The sequence below is a fragment of the Aegilops tauschii genome, chromosome 2 (assembly GCF_002575655.3).
Source record: "Aegilops tauschii subsp. strangulata cultivar AL8/78 chromosome 2, Aet v6.0, whole genome shotgun sequence".
Classification (NCBI taxonomy): Eukaryota; Viridiplantae; Streptophyta; class Magnoliopsida; order Poales; family Poaceae; genus Aegilops; species Aegilops tauschii.
Genome location: NC_053036.3, coordinates 314,265,124 through 314,292,817, shown reverse-complemented (window position 1 = coordinate 314,292,817; position 27,694 = coordinate 314,265,124). Strand labels below are relative to the sequence as shown.

Here is a 27,694-nt window from a genome sequence, read left to right as displayed (position 1 = left end):
TGATGATGAAGACTTTGAAGATTTCTTCTTCTTCTTTGAGTCATCAGAACTGTAATCCTTGTATTTCTTCTTCTTTAATTCCTTTTCCCACTGAGGACAGTCTTGAATGTAGTGACCAGGTTTCTTGCACTTGTGGCACAGTCTCTTCTTGTAGTCACGGGATGAGGAATCATCACTTCTTGAGGATTTTCCAAAGCGACCACGCCTTGAGAGCTTCTAGAATTTCTTCACAAGCATTGCTAGCTCCTGGCTCAGTTCTTCAGGATCACCAAGGCTGCTACCAGAATCTTCACCTTCAGATTCAAACACTGCCTTGGCCTTCAGGGCGCGTGATCTACCATAGCTCGGACCATAGAGATCTCTCTTCTCAGCAAGCTGGAACTAGGACTGGACCAAAAGCTCGTAGTTCGCGAGCTTAATGAGCACTCGATAGTTTGGCTCGTTAAGCTCGGAGCTCGCTTATTAATGAACAGAGCCAATCATTGATTTCAACTCGTTAAGCTTAACGAGCTTAACGAACGAGCTAACGAGTTTCACGACTAGCTCATTAAGCTCGTTAGTAACAACATGACACATATTTTCATCTTACGTGACATACTTTTTGTAGCACCTCAGCCCATCAATTCAATCTAATCGACATATGAGGCAACAAACTAGTGCATTTCTTTTTGTATTTACCATATTTCATCTTGAATACCACGTCTACACATTCATCATGTATATCATAACACATTATAATCTGTTAACGAGCGCTTGCGAGCCCTCACGAGCTTAACGAGCTTCAAACGAGCCAAGCCGAGCAGGGTTTTCTGCTCGTTAATCTTAACGAGCTTAACGAGCCGAGCCTTAACGAGCACGAGCTTAACGAGTACGAGCTTAACGAGCCGAGCTGCTCGCTAGTCCACCCCTAGCTGGAACTCATGAGTGTTTAGCCTTTCGAGGATATCAGCGGGATCAAGTGACTTGTAGTCTCCATGTTCTTGTATCATCAGTGCCAGAGTATCAAATGAGGAATCAAGCGATCTCAGCAATTTCTTCACCACCTCATGGTCGGTGATGTCAGTGGCACCAAGTGCTTGAAGCTCATTTGAGATGTCAGTGAGGCAATCGAAGGTTTGCTTAACATTTTCATTGTCGAGTCTTTTGAAGCGGTTTAAGAGATTGCGAAGAACGTTAACTCGAGAGTCACGCTGTGTCGAGACTCCTTTATTTACTTTGGACAGCCTATCCCAGATAAGCTTAGCAGTTTCCAAAGCACTCACTCTGCCATACTGCCCTTTACTCAGATGGCCACATATGATGTTCTTCGCTTGAGAATCGAGTTGCTTGAATCTCTTAACATCAGCAGCACTCACAGAAGGTGTGACAGAGGGAACACCATTTTCCACAACATACCAGAGATCGTTATCAATTGCCTCAAGATGCATACGCATCTTATTCTTCCAGTAGGGGTAGTCCGTCCCATCGAAGGTAGGACACCCAGCAGAGACCTTGATCATACCTGCAGTTGACATAACTAAAACTCTAGGCGGTTAAACCAAAATCACACAGAACAAGGGAGTACCTTGCTCAGATACCAATTGAAAGTGCGTTATATCGACTAGAGGGGGGTGAATAGGCGATTTTTATGAATTCTTCACCGAGGAATTTCAGGGTGAGGAAATTCCTAAGCGAAGAACTACTTGCAGCAGAATAAGTACTCAGATGCAAACATAACAGAACATAAGCATGGTCATCATGATGAAATGAAAACAAGCCCAGAGTACAGAAAGCGTAAACACAGGATAAACAGGATGAAGACAAACATACTGAAGAAATTGAACTGAGGAAATTGATAAAGTCTTCAGTCAAAGTCTTCGAACAGATATAAACAAGCACACAACACAGTAATGAGGAAATGGGAGAGTTGAGGAAATAGAACCAGTAGGCTTGGTGAAGAGAGTGATTTGGTAGACCAGTTCCAACTGCTGTGACAGTTGTACGTCTGGTTGGAGCGGCTAGGTATTTAAACCTGAGGACACCCAGTCCCGGACACACAGTCCTCACCGTATTCTCCTTGAGCTAAGGTCACACAGACCTCGCCCACTCACTCGTGGTAAGTCTTCAGGTGACTTCCAAACCTTGACAAACTCGGTCACTCGGCGATCCACAATTTCCTCTTGGATCTCAGACCATGACGCCTAACCGTCTGGAAGATGCACAGTCTTCAAAGGTAACAAGCATCGGATCCACGCAGGATCAATCTCTTCAGTGATGCTCAATCACTTTGGGTTTGTAGGTGTTTGGGTTTGGGTTTTCCTCACTTGATGATTTTCGCTCAAAGTCCTCAGAGGATAGGATGCTCTCAAATGACAAGTGTCAGCTTCTCTCGGAGCAGCCAACCAGCTAGTGGTTGAAGGGGGCGGCTATTTATAGCCTAGGGAGCAGCCCGACATGATAAGACATAAATGCCCTTCAATGATATGATAGTTAGGTGGGTAGATATTTTGGGACAGCTAGCGCGTAGCACTGCAACGGTCGGAAATTTGAGGCTCAAATTCCTCAGGGCTATCATGTTCCTCACTTGTAGGCAATCCGCACTGGCGAATTCCTAACTCCTCAGTGAGAACAATTCCTCAGAGACCAGAAGAACTTCGTCTCTGTCACTGAAGAAATTGACTGAGCTGTATGAGATTTCCAATGGCTTCACTCAAAGGGATTGGTAGGTGTAGGATTTTGAGATGAGCATCACTTCGAAATTTTTCCTTAGTATTTCCTCGACCCCCTTTAACAGTACGGTGTTTCCTATGACTCAAGAAAGAGAAAATGAAACTACGAAAACAAAAGTCTTCACGCTTCATGTTCCTCGTATGAATACCAAGTCTTCATGGTCACACCAATTTCTTCACTTTCAAAGTCTTCAGAAAGTCTTCAGAAATCCAAAGTCTTCAGTCGAAGACATTCATTTTTAGGGGCCGACTTTCCCTATAAATATCAAACTCCTCATAGACTTATAGACCTGTGTACACTCACAAACGCATCAGTCCCTTAACCTATAAGTCTTCAATACACCAAAATCACTAAGGGGCACTAGATGCACTTACATGTAGAAGCCCTCCGTGATCGAATCCCTCTCTGGCAGGGTGCCAGAAAAAGGCCCCAAGATGGGATCTCACGGGTGCAGAAGGTTGCGGTGGCGGAAAAGTATTTTGGTGGACGCTTCTGGTCGTTTGGGAATATTTATGAATTTGTAGGCCAAAGATTAGGGTTGGAGGAGCTCCGAGGGGCCCACAAGCCCTCAGGGCGTCCCCCTAGGGCGCACCCCTAAGGCTTGTGGTCGCGTCGGGACTCCTCTAACTGCATCTTCAAGCCCTACGGGTGTCTTCTGATCCAAGAAAAATCATCACGAAAGTTTTATTCCGTTTGGACTCTGTTTGGTATTCATTTTCTGTAAAACTCAAAAACAAGGAAAAAAACAGAAACTGGCACTGGGCTCTAGGTTAATAAGTTAGTCCCAAAAATAATATAAATAGCATATTAATGCATATAAAACATCTAAAACAGATAATATAATATCATGGAACAATAAAAAATTATAGATACATTGGAGACGTATCAAGCATCCCCAAGCTTAATTCCTGCTCGTCCTCAAGTAGGTAAATGATAAAAATAGAATTTTTGATGTGGAATGCTACCTAACATATTTATCCATGTAATTTTCTTTATTGTGGCATGAATATTCAGATCCATAAGATTCAAAACAAAAGTTTAATATTGACATAAAAACAATAATACTTCAAGCATGATAATAAGGCAATCGTGTCTTCTCAAAATAACATGGAGAAAGAAAGTTATCCATACAAAATCATATAGTCTGGCTATGCTCCATCTTCATCACACAAAGTATTAAATTATGCACAACCCTGATGAGAAGCCAAGCAATTGTTTCATACTTTTGATATTCTCAACTTTTACGCAATACACTGTTCAATAGTGGAATAACATTCTGCACACTGACATGACATAAGTTTGCTTTGTTTAATCGACCTAGTCTAATTGTTCATCAGCCTTGTGCTCCTCCTAGGCTTTGCTTGTAGTGGTTTTTGTTTGACATGTACCTCTTCCTCTTCATCTTCCTCTTCCTCTTCGTCTTCATCTTCCTCTTCCTCTTTGTCTTCACCTTCCTCTTCCTCTTCGTCTTCCTCTTCTTCGATGATGTCTTCATCTTCGTCTTCCTCATCCTCCTCTTCATCTTCCACCACTTTCTTGTTGCTGGCTCTAGGTTTTGCTTTCTCTTTCTTTTCTGGCTTTTGGCTTGTCTTTTCAGCATCTGCGCGCTTCGTACATGTTCGTGCATTGTGTGGAGCATATTCCTTGCATATGCTGCAAAGCCTGCTGCTAGCTTTGTCTGGGTGTGGTCCCTTGTTTTGTTTTAGAACTTTGGGCTGCTGTTTTTGAACTTTGGGTTGCTTGACCTCCTCGGCATCGTTCCTTCTAAGAGTGTTGGATAAGTGAGTTTGTTGTGTCTTATAACCTTTTTGCACACACTACATTGCCTGTGTCCAAGTGGCACTCCATTCCCATCCAGCACGACGACTCTATCTGCAGATGGTGCCTTTATTTGAGCTCTCTGGTCTCTTTTCTTTGCTGTAGAAAGTTTCTTCCTTCCCTTTGTTTCAGAGTATACCGACAGTTTTATCGTCTCTTTCTGCTGCTGCTGCATTAATTTGTCAGCATCATGCTTGCATCGGTCGGCTTGAGCAGTGGTCTGGAGCATTTCAGCTTCATAATAATGAAGGTCATCTTCAATTTCAGCATCCTCTTCATCCATCCTTTCGTCAGCATCCGCTTGATTTGCTGAATGTATTGCATCAAGTTCTTCCACGAGCCTCTTGAGAACATAGAAGGCTCTGTCATATTGCTGGTCACATCTCATTGCTTTCTTGTTGACCATCAAATTTAGCTACAACAGGATGTCTTGCTTGGATAGTCTTGAGCTGACATCCGATGCAGTTGTGTTATAGTCCCTTGTATCAAATGTTGGTTGTGATTTTGCAGTCTTTGTGTACCGTTTAAGGATATACTTGTCTCGAAATTTGCCAGCCTTCAGGAAGTCCAGTATGTTCATTATGTGAAGGCAGAACAGACCTGCATTTTGTGATGAATGCGGAATACATAGTTTGTGAGCTAGCAATGAGTTTCATATATTGATATGATACTACTAGTTTAGCTATTTAATGAGTTTTTTTTCACTCACGTGTGTGTGTCCAAAGCTTGCATTCACACTCATATATTTCATTCTCTAGGTCAGCTACAACCTGGAATTCATGCTTTGACCAGGCAAATCTTTCTTCATCATCATGGCCAGCCTTGTTGTGGTAGTACACAAGGTACTTAGTGGGCTCTGTTATAGGCTTTGCGCGAAATAGTGTGGCTTTTCTCATCCTAGTCCTCATCTCGCTGTACACGGCTCTTGTGTACTTGATAGCCATGTCTTCCTCGTAGCCGTAAGTTGTTTTTGTCACACGATTGCTCTACACATGTCAAAAAATAAGATATTAGTCCAGCAGAGTCATGGGTTTCAATTTTTAAATACCAAGTGCACATGTTCAAGGAAGTCACAATATGGGGGTGTTTTCTTGTCTTAATACCACGCTAGCCATTGTTTGCTCGTTCCCCTTCTGCATTCGAGTTTGTATGTAAGCATTTACCTGCCTAGCAAACTTGTGTAGGTTCTGGGTCCCCTTGACAAACCCTCGCTTGAGCACGTGATTCATGCTCTCGCTTCGTTGTGTAGAAGTCATTCTAGCACAGAAAATGTTCTTGTAATATGCTGATATCCACAGTTTCCTACCACTCTACAACTTCATCATCATCTGGTCGTTCTGCATGTTGTACTTTTGCACGAGTGCAGCCCAGGCAGCTTCAAACTCCGTTGGCATTAGCGGCCAGTTTAAGATAGCTATGAACTCCTCTTTCAATGTTCTACACTTTTTGTACAGCAACGCGAGGTATTCCTTGAACTTCTTCAGGATGTGCCAACGGCATAACTTGTGGGCGGTATTTGGGAATGATTGTGGTATTGCTTTTGCCATTGACGGGCACTGGTGTGCATGAATTAAAAAAATGAAACTTGGTTCTTGCGTTGATGGTGAACTTATGTGATACAAGTACTTGAACTTCACAGGCATCAGTAGGACTACCTAGTAATGTCACACTATTTTTCTTTTACAGAAGTGTTGTTGAACTTCTGTGGTACCAGTGATTGAACTTCACATACATAACCATATTTTTCTGAACATGTTACATATATTTTTTCTTACATCAGTGTCCTTGAACTTCTATGATTCCTGTATTTGAACTTCACATCCAGAACTATATTTTTCTAAACATGTGACATATAATTTTGCTTCTTGTACTGTTTGTTGGACTTCTGTGCTAATAGTGGTTGAACTGCTTGGTTTACATTATTTTCAGTTAAAACCAGTATACCCAATATAGACCCAGAGACTGAAAAGATGATGAAACTTGTGGAGTTTTTTTAACTTACCTGTTAGAATGCAAGTTGGGTGTTTGTTGTTCATGGACCGTACAAATTTATCGAACAACCACTTGAATGACTTTGCATCTTCGTCTTTGATCAGGGCAACAACATATATCGTTGACTGCAAATGATGGTTTGTTCCAACAAACACTCCCAGAGGCATATGAAATATGTTAGTTGTAAGTTGTGTCGAATGTTACGCAATCGCCAAAGTCTTGATATGCTCCTCGGCAACTTGCATTGGACCAAAAAAGGTTTTTAATTGACTTGTCGCTGTCTACTTGTATGTCATAGAAAAACTCATCATTGATTGCCTTCATGTCTTTAAAGAAAGATACAAGTTTCAATACATCATCCATATCATCTTTCCTTGCATTCATGGTTTTCCTGCAAATTATATGCAAACATGCATTTGTTATTTTTGTTAACAAAGGGTGGTGACTTAGGATGTTATGTACATTGCAGTATGCGCATTTTTGAATACTTACTGGTTTAATAGGTCTCGTCCGGTCATGCTTAGGAAGTAGCTTCCATCTTCATTTTCAGATAGCATGGACATGATTATTGTATGTTTGACAGCATGGTACTGCACGAGCTTTACGTACTCCAAAATAGTGGGGTCATAATTCTTGTGTGAGTGCAAGAATACCGGCATGTCAACAGTTTGCATGAGGTGGTGATTATGATTGTACTCAATGTCCACTACCACACATGTGTTATCCTCCTACACCTTCACCCTCATTCTTGCATTGAAGCTTGTCCTCTGCAATATTTTGTTTTGCTTCTTGTCAGCCTCTGAAACAGAAGTTGTGTGTTTCCCTTGGAACACGCAAACAAAATACTTGTGATTTATCATTCCCTCCCGTCTTCCTGATTCCAAAACCAGCGTGTCTGGTGTATCTATTGTAAAATTCCCTTGCTTACTCTACATTCTGGAATCGCATCTTTAGTCTTGGTATTAGATAATCCGGGAGATCCGGCATCTACAGAAAAATAAAAATTAATCCAAACGGCACGTTAAAATGCAGTTTATAAACTTGTTATCCCGGAGGGAGCAGAAAACTTGCAGATCATACAAGATGCATATATAAATACTTAAATTTTTTTCACTTACGTGCGTGTATTATCGCAACTCCCCCAGAGTCTGCTGCTGCCCCTCTGGGATGGGGCATGGAGGAGTTATCATAGCAGGATGCAGGAGTGGATCACGAGGAGGAAGGAGGGCTTAAGATGGCCTCTCTCTTGTTTGTGTCCTTTTTGCTTGTGGTGGTTGTGGAGGTATTGCGATCCTGGTTTTAGTTTGCTCTTTTGTTGTGTGAAGGAATCCATCTACCTTATGTCCCGTACAATCCTGTGTTGTAGTAGCAGTAGCAGCATCCAACGGCGGTAGTGTGCAGAGAACTCTCCTCCATGTGTGTGTTCCTGTTGGATTAGTCTTGGGATCCGGTTTAGTTGCTGCCCTTTGGCATTGATGAGCCACACCAGGATAACCTCCAGAGTTACACGCAGGACTTGAGCTAACACCCTCCTCCATTGGTGTGCTTGGAAGTCTACTGGTGGATACAAGGAACCTGCGGGGGATTTTCGACGTCACCCAATTAGGTGGAGGCGCAAAGTGGTGCGGATAGAGCTGTGACCCAGCATCTTGGAAGTCTGCATGTGTTCCGGGTGTCATCCGATTTTCGTGTGGAGCAGATTGGGAATTTTGTTGTTGCGTTTGAGGTGTGACCCATTGAGGGGGTGGCGCAACGTGTACAGGCTTAGGATTGTGTACTTGTTGCTGGGAACTTCTAAGCTTCTTTCTGCGTCTCTCATCTTGCTCGCATAAAAATAAAGAATGTGTTAGCACACAAGTTACATCTGCCTATGCTGGTGTAACTAAACTGAGCATTATTCACAGCCTGAACTTCTCATATAAAAGTGTTGTTCATGTACATATTTTTCCCTAGGACAGGTATCACACACTGAACTGAGCTGAGCATCTGCCCATACTTGTGTACCTGAACTGAGCACTCTTCACAGAATGAACCTCACATTCTGAATTCTACACTATTTGATTTTTCTGTACCTGAACTGAGCACTCTCCATAGACTGAACTTCTTGTTTGCAAAGGGGAAATATTGTCTATAGTTAAAAACCCGACCTTCATGAGTTTGAATGGTTGAACCACTAGTGCATACCAACCTGACCTTCAAGTGATCACATGTTTGTTTTATTTTCCTTCTATTTTTTGCACACAACTAGATACATACCAACCTGAACTCTAGCACACTTAATAGTTGAACTTCACATGGTTTTTTACATATGAATGCAGGCAGATTTTTTTAATGTTTACAGCCTGGACTGAGGCTCACACACTACCAGAACTTCACATGGCTGAAAGAAAATAACAGACAGTAGGTAGTTCAACCATACCTTGGATAGAAGTTCGGCCAACCTTTTTCCAGCAGTAGATAGGCCACCTTGAGAGAAATTTGTTGGAGAGTTGGGAGAGGAATCCCATGCTAATCCATGTCTTGCAGAGGTCGCGAAGTTCATTTGCACGAAGCAAGAAGATCAGGTAAGGCAAGATTGAAGGAGGAGACAAGAAGAGGGAGGAAGTTCATCTACCTGTGGTGCCGCGTTTGTTGCTAGATTTGAAGGTGCCGCCGCTGAGATGCTCCCTCGGCCGCACCCTTCGCCGTACCTTGTGCCTTGGCCGTCATCAGCACTGCTAAGACGTCGGGATGTGACGATGGAAGGAGGAGGAGGCTTCCGGAAGTCCATGGCGATTCGTCGCAGAAAGTTCGGCGGCTCCATCGCCTCCTGGCGACGCGGGCTCCGTAGCGCTGGCGTCCGCTGTCGCTCGCTCGCCCGCGCCAGCGGTCGGACAGGAGGAGGCGACGGAGGGGGAGGAGCTCGATCCGGTCGGCTAGGAGCTGGAGACGGAGGGAAGGTGCTGGATCCAGCGGAGTTCCGCGACGAATCACGGCGGAGGCCGGTGATCGAGGGGAGGAGTGGCGAGGAGGGGGGCTGGGGGAGGACCGGCGAGGAGGGGGGCTGGGGCGGCTCGATCAGGATCGAGGACCAGATGGATCCTATCAGGGGTGGCCAGCAGTTCGGGAAGTTCGGGAGGGAGCAGTCGGGCCCTTATAGGGCTGGATGTGATCCAAATAACTACTCTAATCCCGGGATTAGAATAGTGATGACATATATATATATATATATATATATATATATATATATATATATATATATATATATATATATATATATATATATATATATATATATATATATATATGGAACGATGCATGTAATATACCGTTGAGAAGTTGTGGTTTAGGCAACTTCGCCGTGTTCAATACTTTTCGAGATTCATTATAGTCTAAGAGAAGTTTCAAAAATTGTGCAGCCCACGACGAATGCTAGCGAGCGTTTTTTCGCGTTTTCTTCTACACCGCTCGTCCGAACAAAGCAAATGATATACCGTTGGAAAGGTATCGTCGAGACGCATCTTATTCATGTGTATTATTTTATCTAATTCGTTACAGTTTAAGAGCAGTTTCAAATTTACTAAATCGCAGAATTGTGTTTTTCAATTTTTTTGAATTTTTTGTACTGCTTTCGCTCCAGTTTTCCAACCATTTCTCGAAACGAGGCGTGTGATACGCCATTGGAAATCTACGGACGAGACGCAACTTTTATGTGTGCAAATGTTTTTTAGATTCCTTACGGTTTTAAGTTGATTTTCAAAATCATGCGACTGGCGACGAGTGGCAGCGGCCGGTTTTAACAAAAATTTTACAAAGCGCTAATCGGAATGATTCAGATTATACATCGTTGGAAAGATATCGATGAGGCGCAACCTTTTCATGTAGAAGACGCTCTCTAATTCCTTACATTTTAAGAGCAATTTTGAATTTACCGAAATGCGGACATTGTTTTTCATGACATCGAAATCGACGAGTGAACCGCATCGGACAGAAAACTGCACTGCTTTATATTTAAAACCGCACTGCATCAGACCGGCAAGCGAACTGCATATTTTTTAGATTGTATTGTTGTTTATATGGAGTGTACTAAAAAGTTCTTCGTAGTGGACTTTTTGTAAGACCAAAGTGCCTTGAATTTGCATGTTTTATTGAATGCATTTTGTTTTAAATGAATTGTACTAAAAAGTTCTTTTGTAGTGGACTTTTTGTGAGACCAAAGTGCACTGGATTTACATATTTTCTTAAGTGCATCTTGTTCTAAATTGACTGTACTAAAGAGTCCTTCGCAGTGGATTTTTTTTAGACCAAAGTGCACCGCATTTGCATGTTTGTTAAATGTATTTCTAAATGGAGTGTCCTGAAGAGTCCTTCGTAATGCACCGCAATTGCATGTTTCTAAAAATGTATTTTATTTTAAATGGAGTGCACTGAAAAGTCCTTTGTAGTGGACTTTTTGTAAGACCAAAGTGCACTGCATTTGTGTGTTTTTTAAATGCATTTTTTGTTTCTAAATGGAGTGTGCTGAAGAGTCCTTCGTAGTGAACCTTTCTCTAGAGCAAAGTGCACCGCATGATCAAAAAGAATGAACCCCAACACCAAGCTTTCATTTTTTAGCCATTGCTTTTAGAAAAAAATGAACCACCGCGTTTCTCAAAACAACAAACTGAACTTCAAGTGAACAATGATGTTCTTTCTCTTTCTTACTAAGTGCACTGCAAATTATTTCCAGAAAAATAATACGTATAAAAATTGTTGAACTACATACCGAAGCACCCCCAAACGAACTGCACAACCACGACTTCAGCAAAAAATTCCACTTCATAATGAGCACCGCCTCGGATCCCAGGGCAAACTGCACGTGCGCAGAAACCAGACCGCACCCCCCCTCATATTTTCTATCTTGGTTCTTCATGATAGCTGACCGGCGAGGTCGTGGAGATGGGATACAGCCATACAGGGGAGCAGGAACACTGCTCGGGACGAAGGGAGCAATGTCGTGCCGCCGAAAGAACTACACGCACGCTCTTCTCGAACTGCACATGCATGAGCAGCTGAGAATAGCAGCTTTGATGCCCCCTGTCACTACGAACGCAGAGGAGAAGGTGGGTTGATGGCGCCCACGCCACGTACTACACATCGAGCTCAGAACCAAGCCACGACACACAGCAAAATCCGAAGCACAAAAATTCATCAAACTACTAAAAAACTTTGTGAGAACTGAAAAGGAAAACGCAGTAAACTGTTGTTGCCGCTGCAGCGCCTGTGCTCCTGTCGTCGCGCTGGGATAGCTGCGCATGCACGCGATGTGGGCTGCGGCGGACCACCTAGAGCAAAGCGCGATGCGAACTACAGTTGGAGAGGGGAGGGGCCATGGTCACTTTTTTCACCTGGCTCAGCAGCCTGCTTGGAGAGGGGAGGGGCGTCTCCTAGGTTGTCGACTGGGGAGGGGAGGGAGGGGCATCCGCCGGCGGTTAGCAGGAAAAGGTGTGAGGACAGCCGAATCCACAAAGGGTGGTGCAGCGAGATGAAGCCAGCAGTGAGATGCAAGCTGATCGGCGGCGGATTCCGGCGTGGGGAGCGTGGATCCGACCATAGCGGCGCACTACCGAAGGCAAGTAGCTCGTCGATGAGGTAGAAGAAAAACAAAGAGGAGGTGGTGGTGAAGAGGGAGGACGGGCACAGAGATGAGGCGGGGGGGATCTCACCGGTGCGGCCTCCATGTATTCATCCCACATGGGCCAGCGGCCACCGTGACCACCGGCAGTCGCCCCGTCTTTTTGCCGGATCCGCTGGGCAGCGGGGGGCATGGACGCGTCGGGGAGGAAGTAGTGGCGGGCTTGGGCGAGACTAGGGCGCTGGCGGCGGCGCGGGCACATGGCCAGCGGTGTCGCAGGGAGGGGCTGACGCGGGTGTGGGAGGTAGGTGATGGCGTGTCCCAGATCCGGCGGCAGGAGTGACCGCGCGGCGACGCAGTAGGAGGTCGCCGGGATGGGGGCGAGGCATAGCATGGGAGAAATGGTGGAGCCGCCGCCTGCTCCAGACGCTGTGGGTGGCAGAGAGGAGGCGCGCCATTCGAGGAAGTCGCCGCACCGGCCACACGGAGGCGCTGGTCCCGGGAGAAGAGTGTTGCGCCGGGGGGAGGAAGCTGGGTGGGGACGGCACCATTGGGCGGGTGGAGGGTTGCAGGGGGGCTGGGGTAGTATAGTGGTGGTCGAGGGGGTTGCCGAAGTGGGATCGAGGGAAGAAGGTGGAAGGGGATATGCGGAGAAGGTGGACAGGGATTGGTGTGACGCGGGGGAAGAAGGTGAGGTTGGTCGGGTGGTTGTTACTGTTAGCAGAATAAGTTTAGGTAGTTTAGGTGTTAGCAGAATAAGGGTCTTAAGGGATGTTAGTAGAATAGACCCATCCTATATATACTAACACTATCTTCTTCTGCTAACACCCGAGTGCTGCCCCGTAGCCGCGAAGTAAACTGCAACAAAAAGCCTGCCCCCTAGGCTCATCCCATACCCACACCCACCTCCTGCACGAAACCCACTTGCCCCCTCCCCCGATCCAAACCACCACCTACCCTCCATCTTCTACAGCGCCGCCGCCGGAGCACAACCACAGGTCGCCGCCGCACGGCCCAGCCTAGTCAACCTTCCACCGGTGCCGCAGCCGGATCCCCACCCCAGGCCGCCGCCGCGCTGCCCTGCCCTGCATCAATCTTCTGCCACGGCGCCCTCAACCCCTCCCTACCCCGCCCGCCCTCTACCTATGCCGCCGCCTTGGCCCGGCCACCTTCTGCCTACACCGCCGCCCGCCAACTCCCGCATCCGTTCGTGAGATCCGGCGGCCCGCACCCATTCCTCTGCCTACCGGTCTCCCACGCCGCACACCACGACCCACGGCGACGCCAGATTCGTGCGCCACACTCCCACGGCGATGCCGCCACAGCCAGCCGCCGGTGAGACCAACAACGTCTGCCCACACCTCTCCCTTCTTCCACTGCTCCCTCCTCTCCTGCTCTTTCCTCAACCCCCGTAGCGGATCACGGCACGCGCCCTCTGGTCATCTCTGACGCACTACACCTCCCAAATTGCAGGATCCAGCAACTGGATCCGCACCACCAGCATGCGTGCTGTAGCCAGGTGGCAGGCGAGCTGCCTCCTCCCCGGCGTGGCCAGGCTCCATGGTCGGGGCCCCTATTTCGTGCAGGTTCTTCGGTCCACCCTTGTCTCTCCGGCCTACTCCCCTGGCAAAGCTCGCAGCATGGCTCCCGTGAAGTTCGACAGGCGTTCCCATGCGTTTCAATTCTTCAACTACCTCTCTCTTGCAGGTCATGTCATTGGTGATCGCTCTGGGGCTACAAAACGAAAGGGGCTCGTCGGCAGTTTGGTAGCGCTCGCCGTGCAGCTCCGCGACGACAATTTTGCAGTGTTGCTGCAATCCTCGGGCTACGCTCTGCAGTCCGCCCGCATGGGGCACGCGAGGAAAATTGGAAAGGGTGATATATCTCCAACGTATCTATAATTTATGAAGTATTCATGCCATGTTTACAACAATTTTATATGGTTTTGGTGCGATTTGCATGGAACTAATCCGGACTGACGCTGTTTTCAGCAGAACTACCGTGGTGTTGTTTTTTGTGCAGAAATGAAAGTTCTGCAAATGAGCTAAAACTTTTTGATGATTTTTTGGGAACAAAAGAGACCCCCGAAGGCTTGTGGGAGGGCCAGAAGAGCCACGAGGAGGGCACAACCCACCAGGGCGCGCCTGGTGGGCCTGGCTTACCCTGGTGGGTTGTGCTCACCTTGAGGCCCATCTTAGCGTGAAACCAACGCCAAAAAATCCTAAAAATAGAGAAACCATCAGGGGTTAACCTAGATAAGAAGTTCCAACGTCGCAAGGCTCTGTAGCCGCCGAAAACCAATCTAGACACTTTTCGGCACCCTGCCGGAAGGGAAATCATCTCTGGTGGCCATCTTCATCATCCCGGCGGCCACCACGATGAGGAGGGAGTAGCCCACCCTCGAGGCTGAGGGTTTGTACCAGTAGGTATGTGTTTAATCTCTCTCTCTCTCTCTCGTGTTCTTGAGATCCCACGATCTTGATGTATCGCGGGCTTTGTTAATATAGTCGGATCATATGGTGTTTTCCCTTCTCTATCTTGTTGTGATGAATTGAGTTTTTCCCTTTGAGATTTCGTTGTTACAGGATTGAATACTTTTATGGATTTGAGAACACTTGATATATGTCTTGCAATTGAATACTCGTGGTGACAATGGGGTATCATATTGATTCACTTGATATATTTTTTGGCACTCAACTCGCGGATTCCCGAGGTGATATTGGGTAATCTATGCATAGGGGTTGATGCATGTTCTTGTCTTTATTTCTCCGGTAGAAATCTTGGGGCACTCTTTGAAGTTCTTTGTGTTGGATTGAGTATTATGAATATGAATTTGCTTTGGTGTTACTTTAGTACGAACTCTAGGATAGATTGAACGGAAAGAATAGCTTTGTGTCATTTTAGTATGAACTCTTGAATAGATTGAACAAAAAGAATAACTTTGAGGTGGTTTCGTACCCTACAAACAATTTATTCTTATGTTCTCCGCTAGATAGTAACTTTGGAGTGATTCTTCATCGCACTTTGACGGGTGGTTATATGATCCAATTATATTAGCATTGTTGAGAGGTTGCACTAGTCAAAGTACGTACCCTAGGCCTCATTTTCAAGCATTGGAATACCGTTTTTGTGCCCGTTTACTATTTGCTACCTTGCTGTTTTTATTTATTCAGATTATAAAAATGTATTTCTACCATCAATATTACACTTTTATCACCATCTCTTCGCCGAACTAGTGCACCTATACAATTTTCCATTGTATTGGGTCTGTTGGGGACACAAGAGATTTCTTGTATTTGGTTGCGGGGTTGTTTGAGAGAGACCATATTCATCCTACACCTCCCACGGATTAATAAACCTTAGGTCATCCACTTGAGGGAAAATTGCTACTGTCCTACAAAACTCTGCGCTTGGAGGCCCAACACCAGTCTACAAGAATAAAGTTGCGTAGTAGACATCAGGGGGTCATTGTAGTTCGCCTCATCTAGTGCGTGTCGTGGTGCGCCCCTTGCGGTTCAGAGTTCACTGATTTTGTGTTTTCTGAAGAGAAAATAAAGTGCAAATGAAGTCCGCTATGGTTTGCTATTGACGTTCATTTTACTTATTTTTTGCATGAAAAGATGAAGTGATGCAGTTCTATTGGATGCCCCATTACTCAATTTTGTTGTTGAAAACTGCACTTCATCAGTACATTGTAAAATCTGCAGTTCATTACTGCTATGGTGTGGTTTGCCTTGGCGGAGACTACAGTTTTGTTCTTAGTGCAAGTAGCCCGTAGAATTTTATGCGGTTCGGCTGGTGGAGAGTGCAAATTCTGTATGTGTGTAGCGATGTATAACAATCAGGTAGATGTGCATCTTTTAAAGCTCACTTTGTTCTCTCACGTGGTTTGCTACAAAACTCATGTGTTGTCGGCTTGGTAAACACAAAATAAAAACATCTCAAAAAAGAAGCTCGCTTCTATATTTGATGTAGTTCGCTCGCTTAGTCCTTGCGGTCCACTTTCTCGGTCTATGCACATAAAAAAGAAAGTATGAAAAACGATAATAAAAACTCATGTGGTTCACTTTGGGTAGTGTTGTGGTTCACTTTCAGTAGTGTTGTGGTGCACTTACTCTCAATGTAAAGTGCAGAAAAAATGTTAGGGAGACGACAAAAAACAAGTAATGCAGTTTACTTCTCGGTAGTGATGCGGTTCACTTATGCCCGATGTGAAGTGCGGTCCACTTCATCGTCTTCGAGAATTTACGTCTAACAATAGAAACCATGAAGTTCGGTAGCCCGTCTGATGAAGTGCGGTTTTTAGCTTGAAGCAGTTCGGTTTTCTGTCTGTTGCAGTACATACGACGATTTTGGATCGCGAAAAAACAGAGTGTCCGCATTTCATTAAAATCAAAATTGCTCTTAAACTGTAAGGAATTAGAGAGAGCGTTCTACATGAAAAAGTTGCGCCTCATCAATATCTTTCAAACGGCCTATAATTTGAATCACTCCAACGAGCAGTTTGAAATAAATTACAAAAAAACGGCCGCTGCCACTCGTTGTCTGCGGCACGATTTTCAAAATCAATAAGGAATCTTCAAAACATTTGGACATATGAAAGTTGCGACTTGTCTGTAGCTTTCCAACGTCGTATCACACGCCTCGTTTCGACAAACGGTTAAAAAAGCTGGAGCGAAAACAGTACCGAAAATTGAAGTTTTTTTCAAAAAACGAAATTCCGTGATTTAGTAAATTTGAAATTGCTCTTAAACCGTAATGAATTAAAGAAAATGATATATATGAAAAAGATGCGCTTAGACGATATCTTTCCAACAGTATATCATTTGCTTCATTTCGACGAGAGATTTAGGAAAACCGTAAAAAAAGCGCTCGCTGCCACTCGTCGTGCGTCGCACCGTTTTCAAAACTGCTCTTAAACCGCGAGGAATTTCGAAAAGTCTTCAACATGGCGAAGTTGCACCTAATACATAGCTTTTCAATCATATATTACACGCCTTGTTCTGATAAACGGTTAAAAAATTAGAGCAAACAAGATACCCAAAAAAACACTGCGTGCAGTTTTCTCCTACACGAAGTTCACTAGTTTTTCTATTGCAGTACCCTTGCTAAAGAAAGTGCAGTGCCCTCGCATGGAGCATGCAGTGCAGAAGTGTTATTAGAATAGTTATTCTGTTAATATTATATATATAGACACACACTTATAAGGACATGGTTGCATAACCAAATTAAACATCCAATTACATACGTGGCTACTATACACATGACATTTGCACACACCAAAGTAAACTATTACATGCATAACTACATAGGTGGCTACTACACACAAGACATTTTCACACACCAAAGTAAACTATATATTACATGCATAATTAACTAGGATAAACGATCATCTGATCATCATCTACTTCTTGTGACGCTTGCCGCTACTGCTCTACTTGTGGCTCGATACGGCCTCGTCGAATTTGGGAACGAGGCACTTCCTCATGTCAATCATCCGCCTGTGCATCTCGTAGCATGTGTACACACTCTTGGCCGTGAACCTGAGGTGAGGTTCATCCAATTGCCGCATCCAGCCCCGTGTCAGGACACGACACTTGTTCTGTTGGCATCCTGTTTCATCTTTTCGTAGTAGGGGTCAATGATGGCCGAGGCAAGTTCAACCAGGGAGTCCGTCATGCTGCCCCAGACCCTGTAGTGGTAACGGATTTCGACAAGGTTCTTGCAGGACAAGCCTGTAAACATGAGCGCTTTTACATCGTTGGAGGTTTCCACCATAGCGAACTTGTAGTCGGTGCTGCAGACAAACCTGGCAAAATGGTCGCAAGGCTTTGTGGCCATGCAATAGTGGTAGATGTGGACATGGTGGCGCACGCACAATTGGGCGATGGCAACCTTTTGATCTTTGCTGCGATGACCGTCGGTGCATTGGTGATCAATGCCGACCACCTTGTACTTGTCTCGAGACAGCAACTGCTCCATGGTGTTGATGTAGTCCTCCACCACGACCGGGTCAATGGTGTACACCACCAAGAGATCCGTCTCCCTCGTGTGGGTCTCCACTTTATGCTCGGCAAACTCCGTTGGAGTGCCGCTAGATATCCTCTCTGTATGTGTCGTCATGGGAGTGCTTGTTGTGTTGTGGGGCGAGATCGAAAGTTTGAAGAGACTAAAGTTATAATGGTCGCGAGAGTTAATGGGGAAGCCGGACGGCCTGGAATATCCGCACGCCCGGATGGCAGTTCTAATTTGAAGCGCGTAACTCCATCGTGGCGCACATAACTGCATCGTGGCGACGCGCGCGGTGCAACCACATGCATATGGGGCTCCCAACATGATCATGCGCATGCCCCAACCGCTGGCAGAGCGCGCGCGCAGGGACGCGAGCAGAGCGCCCCATGGTCGCCTCAACGGCGAGCAACCATATATATGCATATAGCACTTGAACACGCAAGGAAAAGTTTTTCGCAAGCCGAGCGCATGGAGGTACGCGAGCAGAGCGCGCCGTGGCGCCTAACAGCGAGCAGAGGCCAGCAACGTGATACGTGCCAAATAAGACGAACTGTGCGAGCGATGGCGGAGACATCAAGCATGAATCAGGTTAGAGTTGCGTGTGCGATACGTGGCATACAGTTGATCCATCTAACTGTTTGTGATGGAATAAGCCATGTGTGTTGTGGGAAAACGCTTGCTGGTATACAACCGTTTGTGATTGATAAATTCGTCACCGACAGGTTCCCTAGTGTGGTCCGTGTGCAATGATATGCCCTGTCTGCACAACATCTATGCTCTATGTACAAAAGAACATATATATACTTATAATAGGACATAATTGAAAAACCAAATTAAATAACCAATTACGTTATATAACAAATACCATTAATATTGCAAGGTTCAAATTCCAGCATTACAAGGCCCAAATTCAAAGATTACAAGGTTCAAACACTACTGCAGGATGCTGCTAACGCAACACTACGATGAGAGACCCTTTGACGAAACTGTGTGCGATGCTTTAACCGCAAACGGTGATGTCAAATAAACGTAAAAAAAGATGCAAACCATTTGCGATGAAGGATACATTGAACATGGTTCAGATTTTAGTCGTGTGTGCGATGAGGGGCATATGGTTTAGTTCAATGAACTGTTTGCGATGAGGTGGAACAAAAGAAACGGAAAGCCAGATAAAGGCGTGTGCGATATACGACATACAATTCACTCGGATAAACTGTTTGTGATGAGGCGGAACAATAGAAACGGGTAGCCAGATGAAGGTGTGTGCGATATACGACATACAGTTCACTCAGATTAACTGTTTGCGCTGAGCCAAGAGAATAGAAATGGTTCATCTTAAGAAAATGTGTGTGATAGGCGGCAAACAGGTCTATAATCGAAAATGTGTGGAAAGACCGATAACAACACAAACGATTTATGTTAACAAGCCGTGTGTGTTGTGAGCAAACGATTGATGGTATACAATTGTCAGTGATTAATGAAATCATCGCCGACGGGTGTTCGCACATGAACACGTCACCGTGTACCTCCGACGTCGAGGGTGATGCACCGCAGCTCACGTCGAAGGACACCCGTCCGGAAGCGCGGTACGCAGGCAATCCGGCGGGCGCTTTTGAAGACCCGAAACCCCACACGCCCGGGAGGGACCACGTCAGGGCGCGCGGCGGCTATGGGCTGGCCTAGGTCGACCTGATCGCCCCTAGGGCCTCGAGGTTCGCCGCCCTGCAACAAGAAGAACAGACGAAGAACGAGGAAGAAGAAGAACTAGGGTTAAGGAGAAAAGATAAAAGATAAAAAGTGGTAGATGATTTGATCGATTGTGTGTTGTTCAATCGGCCGTCACCCCTTAGGTATATAAGAGGCGGCTGGACTTCCCGTGCAAGGAAAAGGGTTGGATTCACGTCCAAAACCCTAGTCAAATTCGGATTGGTTTTGTCCGAACTTTCCAAAACTGTTCGGTTTAAACTGGCTGCACCTTGCGGGTCTTTTTTGTGGTGGTAAACAATCTCGGATGGAAACGAGTCCAAAAGCAGTCTGGACCGTTTCGACGAGACGAACAACTTTAGTATTGAACGTTTTTTTATCAGATGTCATCTTGAGGATAAAATCGGTCACACAAAACAGGCTATTTTCTCGCGCTACCCATCAGACATGTGTCTGGTGGGGCGCGCCACATCTCGCCTCGTGACAAGGCTGCACTTCGATTGCTCTAACTTTTGCATACGAACTCGGATTTGGACGATTTTTATATCCAAATCGATCGTTTCGACGAGAAGAAGACAACCCGCGTAGATCATTTTTCCAGTTGAGGTCGTCTTGGGGGCTTAATCGGCCAAACTGTATTCTGAATATAAGATCTTAGTACTTTGAGCATAGTTTCGGCCTTCGAGATGAAATCGGACGGCGATGACCCAAACTTCAAAGATGTTCATATCAACAATACGGAACTCTTTCACGTAGATCACTTCTCCATTTGAGGCCATCTTAAATAAGTTCTTGACCGTGCCAAAATCTGGTGTCAACACATGCCCCCCTGTTTTTCGGCAAAGCTTGTGTGCCGAAAAATAACTTGCACATAGCTTGCTCTAAGGACGATGTCAACACTCCATCGGCCATTTTGCATATGCTTAGGACGATATGTTTATAGCGGCCATTGCTTGTTTGAACCTCTTGATGCAATTTGGGTGAAAACTTCTCAATTTATATAACAATCCGATGATAAGGTTCCATAGATATGTATCTCAAAGCCATCCTCCGAACCATATTATTCATCCTTTCGCTAGGATTTTGCAGATAATCAAGAATGAACTTCCTCCAATCCTTGCTTTGCCTGCATAAAAGTTTCATTAGTGGCCGAGGTGGTGAACTCCAATTCGGCCTTACCTATGTTGGCAAGAATAAACATCGGCTATTGATAGATGTGCAACACACCATGACGGACATGGTAGCCGGATGCTTGCTATGCCAACTCTCTCCAATTGTCATGTCTAAATATATGAACAATTTTAATGCAACCCAAGGTAAATTTTGCATCTAGACATATTCCAAGATAAACTATAAGTGATTCGTCAAAACATTGATAACCCTTGGATATTTGTTGCACTACTCATAATGAATCACCGAAAGCCTCAATATGTATAGCACCTATAGCAAGTAAAAGAGTCAATTCGAATAACAATTCATATTCGGCTTTGATCATTTGTGCACAAATTTTTTAAGCGGCATGAGGCTTCATAGAATAGCACCATAAGGAGATATACAAACAACACCAACACCTTGGCCATTGTTATGAATTCAACTATCAAAACATAATCTCCATAGTACTAGAGAGACAAGGCTAATATTAATATTATGCATGTCATGAATCCGATGTTCAGTAATAAAATCAGCTATGATTTGACCTCTTATAGATCTCAAATATGCATAAGCCAAATCATATCCAAACAAAGTATAAGCCCACTAGCCAATTCTGCAGCTATGAATTGGTCTATGCAGCATATATTCAATGACATCGGTCATGATGTCTCAACTCCATTCAATCATAATATAGGCATACATATAAATTTCCATGAGCACGTACCTTGTCTCGCTCTCCAATTGAACTAAGGACGATGTTAGAATACTACACCGGCCATGCATTGATATACTCTTAGGACGATAGATAAATATCGGCCATTACCATGTAAACTTCATTCAAAGCACATATAGCCGAAATAAACAAATGAAACGACAAATCAAGTATTTCGGCCCTTTGAATCAGCAACAAACTTGTAGCTAATCAACTGTATAGTGACTTGGTAATACCCTTTCATGATGTCAGAAATTATATTGCATCCATGGATTAAAATAAGCCCATTGAGGGTTACCAATCATACCTGATGACAAATTCCATGGCATAGGCGTTAATGGCATAGTTGAATGGATAGTGTGTAGACCAAAGATGTTGAAACCTTCGGCTTGGTCCTTCATAGTTTTCACTCTTTTCCTTCTTCACCTTTGCCGCACTTCTTGTAATGGAAGCTTGCACATAATTCTTATTTTGAGCACTTCCTTTGGGAACCCATGCCATGTTCCTTTCTTCAAGTTCTTGTGCACTAAATTTTTGCAATTTCTTCTTTTGCCAATACGATAAACCAAGTGGGCATCTTGGTTGTGATTCTGTTTTGACCAATGGCAATTCCTTTTTGGCCTTATGCACTCTTAACTTCTTTTCTTCAGATTTGGCACTTTGACTCTCAAAAATTGGTTGCTTTTTCTCATTGCCTTTAGTAGCCAATGTCAACACTTTAATTGGCTCTTTTTCATTTGAGATCAAATCTGAAGTTGCACTCTTACGACCATCTCTTTTAACACGGTAAACTTGCTTGACCACCTCTTTCTTCTTCCTTGAGCTCTGGATCGGTTCCTTATGATTGAAACGGTCTTTAACATATGATTGTTCAAATGTTGATCTTCTCGGAGCTACATAATATTGGTGAGATGCTCTAAAATAAGATGGAGAATGTGCCCTTGTATCATACCTGTCCCATGCTGGATATGGATCTATATGAGCATAGGGAGGCATCCACGGCATTGGCATTGGTGGCCCAAAATAAGGATACGAATATGTTGCATTAAAATTCTCACTTTGCCAATACCGATCCTCATATTTGCGCCTTGGGGGTGATCTTGCTTTCTTTGCATGATTGGGCCGATAAGCATTCTTCTCTTCACTCTTCTTTTGATATTTATCCAATAGTTCAGCGAAGGTGATTTTTGATCTCTTACACTTGCGCTTATTTCGGCCTTTGTTTTCTTTTGGTTTGCCTTCATTGATCATTGGATTTCCTTGCTGCCCCCCGGTCCTTGGCGTCTTCATTGTAGCTTCAATGGAATTCTCGCCCTCAAGATTATGTTCATTGTGCTCTTCAACAACTTGATAACTTGAAAGCTTGATCCCATCACCTGTAGTTTTTACCTTCTCTTTAAATGGATCGGCTTGAAGCAGCCGATGCAAAAACCTTTTGCCATCAGGACCAATTGGAATAGACTCGTCATCTGTTGGTGTCTCAACAAATTTTAATCGTCTTTTATCAATGGCCGATTTAACTATTTGACGAAACATGTTGCAATCCTCAAAACTATGCTTGAACGAATCATGCAACTTAAAGTACATTCGTCCTTGGATAGATGGCTTGACATGGTAATCAAGAATTCTAATGTAATTATTTTTCAATAACAAATCAAAGATTTGGTCACACATGTTTGAATCGAAGGTATACCTTTTGTTTTCTAGCTGATCTTGTTGTGAGAAAGGCTTTGGAGTTAAGCAAACGAATGTTCAGATTTGGCACCTTCCCATTCGGCTATGAATTCTCTTTCGCATTCTTTTCCCGATGCCTTTAAATAAGAAACTATACTAGCATCGGTTTTCTCAAAGGATTTTAACCTTGGCTTTAAATTTCTGAAATCAAACTAGTTAGAACATACATGTCTTAATTGAGACCATGCGTAAGCCAAGTATGAAGCAAGCAAAGCTACCCAATTAGATATAAACTTTAAATAAAGCAATGGGAAAAGCTTTGGCTGCAGTAATAAGTCACTATCGGTCTCTTTGAATGGTACAATATATTGACCGATATGCTTAGTAACAATTTTATTGCTAACAAGTAAATTGCCCTTCTTCATTGGTCTTTGAAAATTATTTATGAGAATTTTTCTAATAGATGCATCAACAATAAAGTTGTGACCAAATGTGAAAATAGGTAAATTACTTGCTAGACATACCTCTTCAAATACATTGGGAGAGCATGATGATTGCATGGCATGAATAATATCGTGCTTTGCTTTTGGATGGCTTCCCAACGCCTTGTCATCATCTTTCTCTTGATTTTGTGCATCATTAGTTTGAAGAACTTTTTCAATCGAACTTCGTTCGGCTACTTGTTCTTGTCCTTGAAGCTCGTCAATTTCTATGGCACGAAACTCATAGGGCAGGAAGTAGGTTCCATTAATTTCAGAAAAATCAAACATGGTTGTTTTGCTATGCTTTCCATGCCCTTTCTCAATAATGCTTGCCTCTTTGGATTTGATGGACTCAGAATATATACTACTTGATTTGGCTTTTCCAATAACCGAATTTTCTTTGTTATCTGAATCAATAACTTTATTTTTTTTAATTTGCAAGGCTTCTCGCTCTTGTGTAATTTTAGCCCACATCTCAGCTTGGCAAGCTTTAAACTTTTTCATCTCAATTTCCATCCACTCCTCATGAGATTGCCCCCCAATACTTTCAGACTTTTCCGGCAATGAGGTGCCGAAACTTTGCAATTGTTTAGGGGGTGCACTGGATGGTACAACACTGGGCGACTGCATCATTTGCACAACTCTAGCTTTTACTGCAGCAAAATCATGAGGCTTACCACCTTCTATTAGTTCCTTTCGAATGGAGTTGCACAAATCCCAAGAGAATGTAAGCTTGTTCTCAACTACCCAGTCTGGATATGGTTGCCCCCCGATGCTCTTAGACTCTTTCGGCAATGAGATGTTGCCGAAATTCTGCAATTGTGTAGGGGGAACATGATATGCTACAGTAGTAGGTGAACACACATGTGATCCTATAGAATTTTCACTTATTCGGCTATTAGCAAGAAGGTGCGAAGCCAAATTATGAATACCTACAGTTGCATATGGTGCCAAAAAATTAGAAGCATGAGGTGTAGCATATGATTGTTGATGGCAATTGGCTGAATAACTAATAGTAGCATGGCCAATTCCCCTATCCACCGGCATGTTCAGATTAACATGTTGCAAATTAGTTGCCGATGGATAAAAAGGTGAAACACTTTGTTGCATGCTATTGAAAGTTCCTACATGAGGTGTTTCAACTTGATTAACCGAACTCATCATGTTGTTCATCGGCATATTAATTTCTGGGGTTGCCGATGCATGGGAGTTGGAATACATATGTTGCGTGTTGCTAAAATTATATGAAGTTGAAGCATGAAGATTATTCTGAATCGGCTGTTGCGCATAACTAGATGCTTGACTGATAAAACTAGGGCTAGCCGACACATTATACTGATTAAACGATCTAGCAACAACATATGCATTATTTGCATCTACATAAGTGAATTGGGTATCCATATTACCTTTGTAGATTGCAAACCTTGGATGACGATCTCTTCGTAGCAAGAACGGGCCGGAGACCATTCAAAGCTTTGTCCCCAGCGGAGTCGCCAAAAAGTGTGTTCACACACGAACACGTCACCGTGTACCTCCGACGCCGAGGGTGATGCACCGCAGCTCACGTCGAAGGAGACTCGTCCGGAAGCGCGGTACGCAGGCAATCCGGCGGGCGCTTTTGAAGACCCGAAACCCCACACGCCCGGAAGGGACCCCGTCAGGGCGCGCGGCGGCTATGGGCTGCCCTAGGTCGACCTGATCGCCCCTAGGGCCTCGATGTTCGCCGCCCTGCAACAAGAAGAACATACGAAGAACAAGGAAGAAGAAGAACTAGGGTTAAGGAGAAAAGATAAAAGATAAAAAGTGGTAGATGATTTGATCTATTGTGTGTTGTTCAATCGGCCGTCACCCCTTAGGTATATAAGAGGCGGCTGGACTTCCCGTGCAAGGAAAAGGCTTGGATTCACGTCCAAAACCCTAGTCAAATTCGTATTGGTTTTGTCCGAACTTTCCAAAAATGTTCGGTTTAAACTGGCTGCACCTTGCGGGTCTTTTCTGTGGTGGTAAACGATCTCGGCTGGAAACGAGCCCAAAAGCAGTCTTGACCGTTTCGACGAGACGAACAACTTTCATCCTGAACGTTTTTTGATCAGAGGTCATCATGAGGGTCAAATCGGTCGCGCAAAACAGGCTATTCCCTCGCGCTACCCATCAAACATGTGTGTGGCGGGGCGCGCCACATCTCGCCTCGTGACAGGGCTGCACTCCGATTGCTCTAACTTCTTCATATGAACTCGGATTTGGACGACTTTTATATCAAAATCGATCGTTTCGACGAGACGAAGACAACCCGTGTAGATCATTTTTCGATTTGAGGTCGTCTTCAGGGCTTAATCGGCCAAACTTTATTCTGAATATAAGATCTTCATATCAACAATACGGAACTCTTTCACGTAGATCACTTCTCCATTTGAGGCCATATTAAATAAGTTCTTGACCATGCCAAAATCTGATGTCAACAACGGGCTCCATTGTTTAGTCCGTGTGCGATGTGATTTGCTCTGTCTGCACAACATCTACGCTCTTTCTATAGAACATCAACATATATACTTAAAAAGACAACATTGCAAAATCAAATTAAGCATACAGTTACACAAGTGACTACACACATAACATTTCCACACACCAAAGTAAGCAATTACATGCATACTAAACTAGGAGAAACGAGCATCTAATCATCTACTTCTTGTTGCAATGACGCTTGCCATTGCTCTGCTTCCGGTTGGATCGCTGGCCGTTTTGGGGAAGGAGGTACTTCCTCATGTCAATGATCCGCCTATACAACTCGTAGCTCGTGTACGCCTCCTTGGCCGCATACACGACGTGAGCTTTGTCAAGTTTCTCCATCCAGGCTGAGTGCCAGGCACGCTTGTCCTTGCTGCAGGAATCCTTCATGTCTCTGTAGTAGGGATCGATGATGGCCTCGGTGAGGTGAACCAGTGAGTCCTTCTCATGCTCGTTTTTGCCCCAGATATTGTATTGGCCTTGGATATCGATAAGATTCTGGCAGGCCATGCCCGAATTCTTGAGCACCTTTACATCGTTGGTGATGTCCACTGTAGCGAACATGTAGTGGGGGCTATTGATAAACCTGGCAAAACGCTTGCAAGGCCTTGTTGCCAGGCAGTAGTGGTAGACGAGAACGTGATCGTGCATGCACATTGATGACCCACAAGTATAGGGGATCTATCGTAGTCCTTTCGATAAGTAAGAGTGTCGAACCCAACGAGGAGGAGAAGGAAATGATAAGCGGTTTTCAGTAAGGTATTCTCTGCAAGCACTGAAATTATCGGTAACAGATAGTTTTGTGATAAGGTAATTTGTAACGGGTAACAAGTAATGAAAGTAAATAAGGTGCAGCAAGATGGCCCAATCCTTTTTGTAGCAAAGGACAAGCCTGGACAAACTCTTATATAGAGAAAAGCACTCCCGAGGACACATGGTAATTATCGTCAAGCTAGTTTTCATCACGCTCATATGATTCGCGTTCGTTACTTTGATAATTTGGTATGTGGGTGGACCGGTGCGTGGGTACTGCCCTTTCTTGGACAAGCATCCCACTTATGATTAACCCCTATTGCAAGCATCCGCAACTACAGAAGAAGTATTAAGGTAAACCTAACCATAGCATGAAACATATGGATCCAAATCAGCCCCTTACGAAGCAACTCATAAACTAGGGTTTAAGCTTCTGTCACTGTAGCAACCCATCATCTACTTATTACTTCCCAATGCCTTCCTCTAGGCCAAAATAATGGTGAAGTGTCATGTAGTCGACGTTCACATAACACCACTAGAGGAGAGACAACATACATCTCATCAAAATATCAAACGAATACCAAATTC

At 44.3% G+C, this 27,694-nt stretch overlaps 1 protein-coding gene and 1 long non-coding RNA gene across 2 annotated transcripts; one reads left to right on the top strand and one right to left on the bottom strand.

The window, feature by feature from the left end:
- Positions 1-4,942: 4,942 nt before the first annotated feature.
- Positions 4,943-6,074, bottom strand: LOC109766001 (protein FAR1-RELATED SEQUENCE 5). The gene is made up of 4 exons (XM_045233342.1): positions 5,878-6,074; positions 5,631-5,784; positions 5,237-5,513; positions 4,943-5,127 (listed from the first exon to the last, which is right to left on the bottom strand). The coding sequence occupies exons 1-4, from the start codon at positions 6,072-6,074 to the stop codon at positions 4,943-4,945; spliced, it is 813 nt and encodes a 270-aa protein (XP_045089277.1).
- A 6,864-nt stretch (positions 6,075-12,938) lies between these two features.
- On the top strand, positions 12,939-14,706 carry LOC109765997 (uncharacterized). Its single transcript, XR_012202584.1, has 3 exons — positions 12,939-13,447; positions 13,586-13,698; positions 13,820-14,706. It is a non-coding gene; the product is annotated as an uncharacterized lncRNA (long non-coding RNA).
- Positions 14,707-27,694: the final 12,988 nt, after the last annotated feature.